The 13,274-nt window shown below is 41.6% G+C and overlaps 3 protein-coding genes across 3 annotated transcripts; 2 read left to right on the forward strand and 1 right to left on the reverse strand.

Moving 5' to 3' along the window:
* Positions 1 to 38: 38 nt before the first annotated feature.
* Positions 39 to 4,788, reverse strand: EAE98_011336 (uncharacterized protein; the record flags this gene model as incomplete). Its single annotated transcript, XM_038958958.1, has 4 exons — positions 39 to 1,719; positions 1,782 to 3,207; positions 3,261 to 3,889; positions 3,942 to 4,788. 4 exons carry the CDS (start codon positions 4,786 to 4,788, stop codon positions 437 to 439), a joined length of 4,185 nt encoding a protein of 1,394 aa, XP_038804637.1. The 3' UTR covers positions 39 to 436.
* A 1,267-nt stretch (positions 4,789 to 6,055) lies between these two features.
* On the forward strand, positions 6,056 to 7,608 carry EAE98_011337 (uncharacterized protein). The gene is made up of 3 exons (XM_038958959.1): positions 6,056 to 6,163; positions 6,449 to 6,871; positions 6,997 to 7,608. Exons 1-3 carry the CDS (start codon positions 6,150 to 6,152, stop codon positions 7,346 to 7,348), a joined length of 789 nt encoding a protein of 262 aa, XP_038804638.1. The 5' UTR covers positions 6,056 to 6,149; the 3' UTR covers positions 7,349 to 7,608.
* Positions 7,609 to 9,719: 2,111 nt separating this feature from the next.
* On the forward strand, positions 9,720 to 13,052 carry EAE98_011338 (uncharacterized protein). Its single transcript, XM_038958960.1, has 7 exons — positions 9,720 to 10,094; positions 10,204 to 10,705; positions 10,819 to 10,895; positions 11,055 to 11,310; positions 11,382 to 12,293; positions 12,352 to 12,448; positions 12,553 to 13,052. The coding sequence occupies exons 2-7, from the start codon at positions 10,346 to 10,348 to the stop codon at positions 12,600 to 12,602; spliced, it is 1,752 nt and encodes a 583-aa protein (XP_038804639.1). The 5' UTR covers positions 9,720 to 10,094; positions 10,204 to 10,345; the 3' UTR covers positions 12,603 to 13,052.
* The last annotated feature ends 222 nt before the right edge of the window (positions 13,053 to 13,274 follow it).

Raw genomic sequence — 13,274 nt, forward strand, 5'->3', positions numbered from 1 at the left:
GTTCAAATCGGCATCATCATTATACAGAGAGCAATGATGGTATATCATAATTTTCATTAATTCATTGAATCGTAAGATTGAACACCAAATGGTCGCTCGCTAGCTTGCTATGCAATACCATGCAACTAGTTTTCAGATCCGCTCACCTAATTCCTCCCTAGCTACTAAAATTGAAACTCTCCTGGAGAAGAAAAAAACCCATGCAAACTGATTCATCTATGCTGTTCCATCAATATCTTGAGGATTTTCTGGATCAAAGCTAAACTTTGCAGCACGGATTAGTGTAATTTCAACGTAGTGAAACGCACTTTTGGAAACTCTTAAACGGGCAGTAGGGAAAATAGAAAGAAACAAAGGAAGAAAGGTAGAAAGTCAACGAAAACATCCATCAATTAACGAGGTTTGAAATTCTTTCGAAAGTTTGTAAGAGAGTTGATTAATCCACGAAAGCCGATAGTCTATCGATCATAGACCGCTCGCGAACGACATTTTCTATGATCTCGACATGTTCTTCGGTCTCTTCATCATCAGAGAGGCTTATATCAGACTTGGTTGTGGTAATAGGGGCTACTGGAGAGGAGCTCTGGACTGATGATGATGGCGTGAGGATTTCCTGGTTGATAGATTCTGTTGCATCGTCTAATTCTTCGTGCTCTGTACTTGTTGATGCATGGTTCTGACTTTGTAAGTTTTGGGGAAGTACATCGTCTTGAAGCGTAGAAATTTGATTCGTGTCTTTGGAAGAAGCTTCGACTGTAGTAGACTCTACTCCGTTTCTTGACATTGGTTGGGCAGAGGCTACAAAGTCTGGCAGAGAAGTATCAGACCTCGCGTCAGAGTCCCAAGGAAAGTCGTTGTCCGAGTTCTCTGGGAACACGTCAAGAATTTCACCACGGTGAACAATAAGACCGTTTTCTTGCTTGACAAAGTCCTCGTCTTGCTTAGAGCGCTGCGGCTGACGATTCAGCGCTGTGACCTGAGGCTTCTCGATGCTAAAGGTAGAGAACCCTATTTTTTCGAAGTCATCTATGGCTTCAATACCAGTAGCAATTCTGCCCAATTCCTTCTCGAACAACCATGGGAAACTGATCAATGGCATTGATTCAGGTCTCATTCTTCGCTTTTGCATCTTTATTCCGTTAACCGTTCTCGTTGAACGACATTCAGCCAATGCGATGTCGAGTTCTTCTTTTGTCACTTGGTACATGGCAGCAACAAATGGCCCGAGGATTGAAAAGTCTTTACCACCAGCTGCATTGATGCATACCGCGCGAAACCTATCTTTGAGTGCACCGGTGATCACTGCCATATCTTCCTGAAGTTTGTAGTCACTTCCGACCTTTGGCTTTGAAAGGATAAATGTTGACCACACTTCGAATTCAGTCTTGATGTCTTGTTGGGCTAGAATTCGTCGCATAGCGGTGTCATATTTGGTCTTCGTCTGACGGGCAGCCTTCAGAATGGCATTTTCTAGTTTGTAAGCCCTCAAAATACGTTTGTCAAAAGGTTCTTCGTATTGTGGTACGAAGTCAACGCTCTCAACCTTGTCGTACAATTGACCAAGAATTTTCTGGGAATGATACTGTTTTGATGCAGGCTGATGGATCTTTTCCATGAAATGTGGCCATTTTGGAGGGGCTAGTGACTTTGGCATCGTAGCCGGTTGACCAGTCTTAACGTAGTCAACGGCCTTGGAATGTAGTTCCGCAAGCTCAAGACCTGAATTTGATGTTAGGATCAAAATAACATGACAAAATCGGGATCTTAATCAAAATACTTACATTTGGGGTCCTTGATACCTTGCTTCTGATAATCAGCTTGTGCCAGATGAGCATGGGCTATGCTCGGCAAAGAGTCGTTCTTCATGTATTTTACAAAAAACTTCTGTAAATCTGTGACAACAACAGGCCGTTTAAGCGTTATAGGATCTAAAGCGGCGTAGCTCATTGGTTCACAGTTCCATTCGGTTGGTTGAAGATCTTTATCCCATATGACAAAAAAATCATCACCATCTAAATCGCCACCAGAACACATGCTAGGCACATCTCTTTCGCCACTTTGAGGAAACACAACGACGTCCCGCAAGTGATGCAAACCTGGTACGTTTACAGCTTGGACAACCCTCAGATCACCAGGATGAAGAGATGGATTTCGTCCGACGAGGCAAATGCCCTCAATGACATTGTATTGCGTGGTGTTTTCCCTATCAGGCACTTGGATAAAAATCTGGGGTAACTCGGTTTCTTTGTAAGTCGTACCGCATGCCACTGTTGGCTTGGTATAGCCCCTGAGGGTGTTTGTTTCATCAACACAACCAAGCACGAAAGCTCCATTCTCTACTATAATCTTTGCCTTCTCCTTGAGGAGTTTGATCGACCATGCTCTCCACAGATGGAGCAAAGACAGAACAAACGGCTCTTTTTCTGACATGAAACCATTCAATATCATAGCAGCAATATTGATGGTCATGTGATTATCATCAATGTATCTGTTAAGAAGGCCAAGTGCAATGGTGTTGTTGTCCATTGCACTCTGATAGTCAGAAAGTTGCCTAGATAGCATCTTCAAGAACACCTCGTCCTTGACCCCAAGTGCTGAAAGGATAGTGATAGTTTGCCGATTAAGAGTAGCAGAGGAGAATTGTGAGCATCGAATAATTTCGAGACCATTGTATGCAGCTGTGAACTTTTGCTGACTTTTGCGAATGTGGACTTCATTATTTTTCGCATCAGGAGAAACGACCAATATTCCTTTGCAGCCACCGAGTCTGAATTGAAAAGCCGATGGTGCTGAGTTGACACGGAGTTTTAGTTCAGCAGTAATCATTTGAGCAAGGTAAGGCGAGATCTTGCCAACTCCATCAGTGAAGCAGTACCTACCCCTTTCAATATCAGGAATCTTCACAATGTCGGGCGCCGAAAGTCCTTTAATAGCTCTAGTTGTTGAGAAGCACTGGCCAAGCCTTGCAGCATATTTTGCAACTACATTGATGTGAGAGAAAGTCCCCATCCATTGGCGGATATCGTTGCAAGACAAATCGGGAGGCGGACAAAAGAAGTATGCGCCATTCTCTCGGAATTGAGAGTTTCCAAAGGCTAAAAACTCATAGTGCCTATCGCCAATACGAATACCATTGCTGATCACTCTAAAAACTCTTGTGAATATTGCATCATTACGAATTTTATCGGCACATGAATTGATCCGGCCCTACATATCTATCAATAAGGGAAGCACAGACAGGCACTGTGGAGGAAACTTACCTCGAACTTTTCATCAGTAAACTGAACACGTAAAAATCGACCTTCTTTGTTCTCCTTCGAGTAATGTCGCAAGACTCTGTTGGTAGTTTCAACAGTAGGCGAATTGAATAAGATTGAGGTCGGTGTTACCGTAGCTTTTCGTGAAAACGCGCAATAATGTGGAATATCAGTCAAGGAAGAAAATGACAAAGCTTCACTGTTGGTGAAAATAGACGAAGGGTCGTATAGACGTTTGGAACTGTAATGCTCGGCAATGTACTCCAGTAAATTCCTTGCCTTGGCTGAATCTTGTGCAGATAATTTGGCTAAGGAATTGATGAACTTTTCGTCGATGTTGTATTCGTTGACAATCCCCCTTGAAATGCACACTTCCAGTTGATATCTTACTTCAAATGTTAGATGCACTTTAATACTGTCTGGATCAAGAGAACGAAGGCCGGATTTTGTAGTTTTATCTTCACCGGGGTCTATGAGAGACCATAGCTCGGCTTTACGCATTGGAGTTATATTGAAGCTGTTCAGAGGGACCATATCGATATTGAAATCTTGGAGAGCAGCCTGAACCATTTGAAATTGATCTGAAGAACATTGACTATTATTGAAAGTCCAACGATAAGTAGTCCAGCGACCTACATAAGTCAGTTTAATTCATGAAATAAAAGTATCTTGAGTATAAATTACCAATATCAATAACTGGCCTCTTCTTGTGCAGAGCGATTGGGCGATGTTCAATGATAAAAGGGTCGAATTCAATATCGGTTTGCCGAAACCAGCCATCCCATTGGTTCCATGACAGCGCTCCTGATTGAGGTACTTGTCCATCATTACGCCAACGGAAGAATCTAGGCGGACTGTCCAGAGATATCAAGAGCGAGAAATTTCCTCTTCCAAGATCAACTTTTTGGATTGACTTCAACTGACCAAAAGGTATAGTGAACAAGTATTTCTCACGGCGATTATACTCTCCAATCTTGGATGTACTAGGGAAGTCAATGTCGCCCTGAATTCGAGGGTCCACAAAATGCACCGTGAAATGAGCTTCAAGTTCTTTACGCCTCAGGTTCAGAGTAAGCGTAAGATCGCCAGGCTCCTGGGATTCCAGGGTCTCCATAGGCATCATGCATTCCGGCTCAATCATGACTCCAAACTGAAGAGTAGAAGAAACAAGTTTCGTCTTTTCAGGGTAAAAAACATTCCTTCTGAAGGGGCTTTTCACGGTTCTTTCTCTTCTCGGAGTAGAATCGAGCCGGAGTCTGACATTATAAGTATTGCCAACCGCAGTGGTGATTGGATATTGACCACTTCGCCAGAAAGGGCTCGGAGCAGGTGAAAATGTCACTTTTCCTCTTTGACTTTTGTCTGCAAATATCTCGATATACACAATGTTACCTTGCCTTTCCAGATTACTGATCATATCGTGTACTGTAGTACCGGGCTGTATGTTATCAATGAGCAATACGATTTGCTCTGTCTCATTGACTTCACGTCTGACCTGAATAGCTGGGAGCCTGGGAAGCATGGTCGCCATTTTTGCGATTATGAGGTTGTGTGTGCCAATGTGGAATGAGGATATCAATCTTCAATATGGAGTTGATTTGGGAGTCTGGAAGATGTTGTCAGCTTTGTAGCTTTGCTGGAAGCTTTGCTGGAGATGAAGGTTCAAACTTTACAAACCTTTGGCTTAGGTACAGGTTGAAAACCCTCTCCTTTCAATAGAAAAGAAGCTACTTGGCTGGAAAATAGGGTGGTATGTAAATTCAGGGTTTGATCTACCAAATAGTAGAATAATCGAATGGTAAGATGCAGTCAAGTCGAGAAACGACAGCTTCAGAGAAATTGATACTTTCGTTACCTGGCAACTAATGACGAGATAGAAGACAAATCAGTATTACAAACGGAGGCACTGATTCTGGTTGAATGGAAAAGGAAGTGAGAAGTTGGAGATTGTTGGAGGTTGAAAGTTTGAGCAATGGAAAAGGGAAGAGAAGAGGTTGTGATTGATTTTGTGGAGGTGGAGGTGGAGGTGGAGGTGAGGGTAGAAGTGAATGATCAACGCTAGCTTTAAAAAAAAAGTGAACGCGAGAGACAGAGAGAAAGAGAGAAAGAAAGTAGACGGAAAGAACGTTTCATCTTCTGTATAATGTTTTCATTGCGATTGTCGTTTGTCTCGTCTTCAACCCAATTTCAAGAACTGCAGCCCCTAGCACCTGCAAACAAAAGACGTAGGTGCAAAAGAGCAAGCATTGAGAAGAGAAAAAGATCTTTTCGAATACACAAATGGCTGATGATTTCAAAAGAAGGGGAGTTTGAAATCCGCGAGGTTCACATGCATACCTGATGCATAGAAGTATTGTAGCCAGACTTTGACATTGTATTGAACTGTGAACTGTGAAATGTGATAGAACTTGGTATTTCCTTTCCCTCTGTTCTGTTCTGCGCTGTTCTGCTCTGTCGATGGATTGAGGCTCTACAAGTCAAGACTCAATTCACTAGGAAATGACCATTCACCATCAATTCAAACCATATTCAAATACCTTTTTTGCTTCGATGCATCGTTCTCTTTCTTCCGTTCGCTGCACGTATATAATATAGAGACGATCCAAAAAGAGTTCTACACGTAAAAGAATCGTGAATTATTACGAAAAGAGATAGTACCCATTGAATGGTGGGGTAGAAAGAATGCGTGAGCCCGTGATGAGGATAAGTGAAGGCATTGTCAAACCTTACATTTAAGGCAACATATCAGCAGCCTCGCTTAAGATAGCGCACAAATTTGGAAGGAACTTTTGAGAAAGTCTTCAATTTTGATTTTAGAACTTTTCTTTTCGACAACTTCGACGACAACAACCACCCCAATACTCGTTTCTCCATACACACAGAGACGCAACCATGGGTAGAGGACCGTAAGCATAGCCTTTTCTTTTATTATTATTTGATCGAATTACGAAAAGACCTTCTCGACTTTCTCAATCGATTTGAATGTTCAGTCGATTGGTATTGGCAATGGCACTGGGAGATATGGGGATTTCTTTGGACGTTGGGACTCGTCGATCATTCGAAAGCTGCAATTGCCAACGATGAACTATTCTACGATCGCTCTGTTCAATCACCTCATATCCACTTTTCGCAACAATCTACAGTTCAGCACATCTCAAGACATCATTTACTAATATTTTTGTCGCATATAGAAAGAAGCACCAAAAGCGCTTGAGCGCGCCAAACCACTGGCTCTTGGACAAATTGTCCGGTGCCTATGCTCCTCGTCCTTCCGCCGGTCCACACAAGCTTAGAGACTGCATGCCACTTATCGTCTTCATCCGTAACCGTCTCAAGTATGCTCTCAACTCCCGTGAGACCAAGGCAATCGTTATGCAACGTTTGATCAAGGTCGATGGCAAGGTTCGCACCGATGCCACCTACCCAGCCGGTTTCATGGATGTTATCGGTATTGAGAAGACCAGCGAGAACTTCCGTTTGGTTTACGACACCAAGGGACGTTTCACCGTTCACCGTATCCAAGCCGAGGAGGCCGAATACAAGCTCGGAAAAGTCAAGAGAGTGCAATTGGGCAAGGGCGGAATTCCATTCTTGGTCACGCACGATGCTAGAACGTAAGTTCTGTCAGACATCATTCAGCCGTTGGTCCAAGCTTTGGTCGATCCCCTCCGACACAAATTCTGCTAGATCAACGGTTTGAATGTTTTATTCCCCCCAGAGATGCTAATGAAATTTCTAGTATCCGTTACCCAGATCCATCCATCAAGGTTAACGACACCGTCAAGATTGACCTTGCTACCGGAAAGATCACCGACTTCATCAAGTTCGACACTGGTGTTATCGCCATGGCTACTGGTGGTCGCAACATGGGACGTGTTGGTGTCATCACTCACCGTGAACGTCACGATGGAGGTTTCAACATTGTTCACATCAAGGATGCCATAGACAACTCCTTCGCTACCCGTGAGAGCAACGTTTTCGTCATCGGATCTGAGAAGCCATGGATCTCCCTTCCAAAGGGTAAGGGTGTTAAGCTCACCATTGCTGAGGAGAGAGACCGCAGACGTGCTCACGCCATCGCTGGTCAATAAATGTAGTACGTTTTGCTTTGTATTTGGGCCAGGGGGAGTCATGGAATGGGATATTAAAAATCTCCTTTTGTATTACGCAAAAGTTTATGAGAAATATGACGACACATTTTAGTATGAGTCGAATTTTTACCACAATGATATAACCCTCCAAATCCAACTTCAAACGGATGGTTTTTGAACTTTGATTGTGATGTGATATGGGGAATGTAATAATGTATCAAGGCCATGATGATTCTAAATTCCAACCAATATTGAAAACTCGATCCTGTTCATGCAAGAATGATTGTATTGATACCTTTATCTAATATCTTTGCACATCGATAGATTATTAGAGGCCATCGTACCTACTGAAACCTCCATCCTTTTGAATATTGCACCAATCACATTTCCCGCACAAGTATGTGGTAAAGTATTATTTAACATTTCTTCTTTTCCCTTCAACCCAATCACATTGGTGTAATTCGAATTTTGTATTCCATCATCTATGTTTCTATATTTGTCACATGCAACGATATCGATATTCGATATTCGGAAGGACCGAGAATCGGGTTGAGGGGTTTAGTTTACCGATTTCGAGTTTCTAAGGAAGGGAGTGAGGGAGGAGGGAGTGAGTATAGAGCTGAAGTGAAGTGAAGTGATTTCTGTTTTCTGTGTTTTTTGTTAGATAAAAGGGAGTTTTGGGTGTATTGGTATAGTATAGTTAATATAGTATATCGAAATACTTTGCAGTCTACGATAGAGTCTAGAGTCGAAAGTCTAAAATCTATATGGAGAAATCAATTGAGAAAGGGAGAGAAGCTAGGTATGTAGGTATGTATGTAGGTATGTATGTAGGTATGTATGTAGGTATGTATGTAGGTATGTAGGTAGGTATATTGCTATCATATCGTATCGTATCGTATTATATCATGTCGATATCCTAGAATCTCGAGGTTAGAATCTTGAGGTTAGAATCTTGAGGTTAGAATCTTGAGGTTAGAATATAGAATGTAGTGTAGAATTACAAGATACAAATGTAAATATCTTGCATGACATTACATTATATTACATTACATGACATTACATTACTTGTTGTTATATGCTAGGTAGGTAGGTACCTACATATGTATAATGTATAGATACCGACCGATATATGTAATGTTGTACATGCATATATACATGCACATATATATACATACATACATGCGTGGGTATATTAGTATGTAAGTACATAAGTATAGCAGCACACAACCTAGACAAGACAAGCAGACAGACAGGCATCTGAGCTGTCAAAACAGTATTTAACTTTCAAGGTCATTCATTCAGAAGGTAAACGTGGGGTAACACGACAGGTGGATAGATGGAATTCCGGAATGGAATGGAGATGAGAGAAAGTTTAGAGATGCTAGGCCCTAGGGAGATATCTAGGTAGGTAGAGGTACTAGGTATTGGGTGCGAAGTCTGGGATGGATTGGAGATGATGAGTACTCTATTAGTTGGATTATTGTTGGTGAGGTTTTAGTGTGGGGGTGGGATGTGGGATGTGGGATGTGGGATGGGATTGGTTATTGGTTATTGGTTGGATATGGATTATGTTTATATTTATTTGTTTCTTATATTATTGATTGATATTTATATTGGTATTGGCTTTGGGAAAGTTTCGTATGGGGATTGGATTTGTGTGAGGATTGCTTGCTGAGAGGGGTGACGGTGGTGAGAGTGGCTCGGTGGTCAGCTGGTGGTGAGAATTTTTGTGTCATGATTGATGGGTGATGGGAGATGGGAGGGGTAGGGGTGAGGTGAGGTGAGGTGAGATGCCATGCCATGCCGTGCCATGCCATGCCGTGCCGTGATGTGCTGGAAAGTAAGTGGTGGTTCACCGGTTCTATCGTATTCAGTGGGTAATGTTTCTTGTGTAATATGTTGGAGTGGAAGTAGAGACGGACACAGAGACGGAAAGTAGAGGGTAGAGAATGATTGCATATCTGTGTATAGAACACAGGCACGTATGTATATCTATGGAGGTATTCGGATGTATGGGAACGAGTCGATGATATGAGGTTGAGTGGAGAATGATGGTGATGGTGATGGTGATGGTGATTGTGTTTGATCTGCATATCCTTCCTGTGTGTGCCGTATAAAACTACCTAGGCAAGTAATCCGAGTCGAGGAATGAAAAGCCCGATGTAGAATAGGAATTTCATTCAGAATTGGGACGATCAATGTGAATTGAGGAATATCATATCTAATATCTAGTATCTATTAGATGAGAATAAGTCGAATGAAGTATAAGTGGTATTATTTTTTAGAATATAGATAAGAAGAGAGACAGATAGTTAAATAGAGAACTCTATAAACAATCTAGACCTCCATATCACATCATACCACAACGAGAATTTGTCTACTAATAACTCATGATCCACAAACAAACACGAGCAAGTACTTCGTTGATGACGACTTTTAGTACTTGCAAACTCTACTTTGCCTCCTCATCTAGGTCAATTGCAGATTAGAAAAGAAAATGAACACGGTCCACTTCTGTACGAAGAAGGAGAAGAACTAAGTAAAGTGTCTAGGTGAGTACCAAGGTAGGTAGGTAGACAGGTAGGTATGAAAGAGATCCGGATTCTCTGATTTATATTTATATATAAAGTTCTCAAGTCAGACGTCAGATCGATAGTTAGTAATGATTTTGGAATTCTTTCTCTTACCTTGATCATTTGATAACTATAATCTTCTTCATCTCATTATCTTTTTAATCTGCTGGGTATTTACCTCCTCTTTCATCTGAAATCTTCACCATAAACCATCTCGAATATATATATATATACCTATATATATATTTATACACATACATACACTTCTAACGTACATAGATATATATTTGCAAGGGAAAAGCTGATCACGCAAATCTTCATTTTTATCCTGGTTCATCTCAAGGTCGTCTCGTTGGTGTGTATGTCACATCCATACGTCCATCCATCCATCAATTCCCATTTCGTTCTCTGAGCCGTGGCCATGTTTTCGGTGAGACATCAACCGACCATCATCACGGGGAAAGGTACACCATATTTTCGCATTTCTACTGCGAGAGTATCTGGAATATCTCAAATAAGACAATTGAGATATCAAAGTAGAAATGCGAAATTAAATACACACACCCCTTCTCAAGTATCAGCCTCGATACCGAAATCCAATTCCAAAGACAAAAAAGGATGGTCGACACAAAATGCTCTTTTGTTGGCGGCGGCCACCGCCGGCTTAGCTTACACGTTTGCCATGGTACGGGAAAAGAAGAGGAGGGGTGAGGGTAGGGATTATGCGGATCCGGAGAAGTTTACGGTACCTCGATATGCAAATATCAAGGAGATGGAGATGGTGAGTTTGGTTGTGGAATTGATATCAAGGAGGGGAAATAATGTCAAGGAGTGGAACTGAGTGATGAAAACGCAAAGGGAGAATTAAAAGCTGATCAGATGGTGAATGTATAGGCCCTGAAGGAAATTCGAGAAGCTACAAATGAGGATACTATTTCTACAGACCCGGAAGATTTGTTGGCTCACGGATAGTAAGTTATTATGTTTTCATCAGCATAGGTGGTCTTCAGGATTCGAAATATCGCTCGTCTCACACGAGAAGTGGAAATATCTTGGCTAGTCACACTGCAGACAGCTTCTCAAAGACCTTTGCCAAATTCACAAAATACTCAACTAATCTAAATCAACAGCTCAGAATGGTCATCTACCAATGTCGATGGTTTACCAGTAGCAGTGGCCTATCCAAAATCTACTCAGGAGGTCTCTAAAATTGCGTCGATATGTCACAAATATCGGGTACCAATTGTTCCTTATTCAGGGGGATCGAGTTTGGAAGGGAATGTATCATGTCCTTATGGAGGTGTTAGCGTGGATTTTGCTTTCATGGATCAAATTATTACATTTCATCCAGAGGATATGGATATTGTTGTTCAACCATCTGTTTCGGTAAGAGCCCTACATTGATTTTGATTTCCGTCTACCTCTTCCAGTCTGTGTAGATTCTAATCTTCTTCTAGTGGATGGATCTCAATGATGAACTTGCAAAACGTCAATCCGGACTCTTCTTCCCAGTGGATCCAGGTCCAAGTGCAAAAATAGGAGGTATGGTAGGAACAAACTGTTCCGGTACCAACTGCGTTCGTTACGGTTCCATGAAAGATTGGGTCATAAATCTAACCGTCGTGCTCTCCGATGGAACAATCATCAAAACCAAACGACGACCTCGTAAATCTTCCGCAGGTTACAATCTCAACAGTCTCTTTGTAGGCTCCGAAGGAACCCTCGGTCTTGTAACTGAAATCACACTCAAACTCGCTGTCGTGCCACAAGAATACTCCGTTGCTGTAGTCACTTTCCCTACGATCCGTGATGCGGCAGCGGCAGCAGCTGGTGTCATGCGCGCGGGTATTCAAGTCGCAGCTATGGAAATCATGGACGAAGTCCAAATGAAAGTCGTCAATCTATCCAAATCTACCGCTCCTCGTCAATGGAAAGAACTCCCTACGCTCTTCTTCAAATTTTCCGGTACCAAAGCATCAGTGAAAGAAAACATAGCAATGGTGTCCTCCATTGCCAAATCCCATCGCGGTAGCTCCTTTGAATTTGCAAAAGACGCACGAGAACAAAAGTTATTGTGGTCAGCGAGGAAGGAATCATTGTGGAGTATGCTAGCATTGAGAAAAAATGGAAGTGAAGTCTGGAGTACGGATGTGGCGGTACCTTTCTCACGATTGGCGGATATTATTGAGTTGAGCAAGAAGGAAATGGATGATTTGGGACTTTTTGCTAGTATTTTGGGTCATGTGGGAGATGGAAACTTTCATGAGAGTATCATGTATGATCGAACGGTGCCGGGAGAGATGGAGAAGGTGGAGAGGTGTGTGAAGAATATGGTGGTTAGAGCTTTGGAGATGGAGGGCACAGTAACGGTATACTTGACTTTTGGTTTTTTGGTGAAACTTGGATCGACAACTAACGGAAATATAGGGCGAACATGGAATCGGAATCGGAAAGAAAGAATCTCTACTCTTGGAACTAGGACATGATACTTTGGGAGTCATGAAATCTATCAAATCGGCATTGGGTGAGTAATCTTTTACTTCTTCTCCTCTCCTCTCTCCACGCCTTCTTCAAATCTATCAGATTGCATATCATATACCCACAAACCCAACTAACCCAACTCCCCAGATCCACATTGGATCATGAATCCAGGTAAAATCATAGATATCCCCAAGTAAACCCACCTCGCTTCGCTTCGCTTCGTTCCGTTTTCGCTTCCTAGGTACCTACATACCTTCCTTCTATGATTTGGTATGGTATGGTATGGTTTGGTATATATTCGCATCGCATTACATCACATAGTATGGTATGGCATATCATCAAAATCATCTTGGATTGGTACTTACATCTTGGAGGCCAAAATGTTCACGAAAAGGATTTTGTGGAGAGGAATGAAAATGAATAGGAGCGGGATAAAAATTGCATAGATATTGGTATGGATGGGTATGAGCATGAGCATGAGCATTGGGGGAAGGGAGGGGATTGTCTTTTTGTTTGTTTGTTTGTTTGTTTGTTTGTTTGTTTGTTTGTTTGTTTGTTTGTTTGTTTGTTTGTTTGTTTGTTTGTTTGTTTGTTTGTTTGTTTGTTTGTTTGTTTGTTTGTTTGTTTGTTTGTTTGTTTGTTTGTTTGTTTGTTTGTTTGTTTGTTTGTTTGTTTGTTTGTTTGTTTGTTTGTTTGTTTGTTTGTTTGTTTGTTTGTTTGTTTGTTTGTTTGTTTGTTTGTTTGTTTGTTTGTTTGTTTGTTGCATTTGTTGTATTTGTGTTTTTGTTTTTGATTGAGTTTGTGTTTGTATGAATCTTGACTTCGGTTGGAGATTAGGGATTTGGATTTGGATTTTTGTTATAGTATTG

This window comes from Botrytis deweyae (genome assembly GCF_014898535.1).
Source record: "Botrytis deweyae strain B1 chromosome Unknown BDEW_047, whole genome shotgun sequence".
Taxonomy (NCBI): domain Eukaryota; kingdom Fungi; phylum Ascomycota; class Leotiomycetes; order Helotiales; family Sclerotiniaceae; genus Botrytis; species Botrytis deweyae.

Excerpts from the sequence above, each read along its gene's own strand:
- EAE98_011337 (XM_038958959.1), top strand. Across the intron at positions 6,872-6,996 it reads GTCACGCACGATGCTAGAAC|TATCCGTTACCCAGATCCAT; the intron begins GTAAGTTCTGTC and ends TGAAATTTCTAG.
- EAE98_011338 (XM_038958960.1), top strand. The coding sequence starts at position 10,346 with ATGTTTTCGGTGAGACATCAACCGACCATCATCACGGGGAAAGGTACA. Across the intron at positions 12,294-12,351 it reads AGATGGAGGGCACAGTAACG|GGCGAACATGGAATCGGAAT; the intron begins GTATACTTGACT and ends ACGGAAATATAG. Across the intron at positions 12,449-12,552 it reads ATCTATCAAATCGGCATTGG|ATCCACATTGGATCATGAAT; the intron begins GTGAGTAATCTT and ends CCAACTCCCCAG.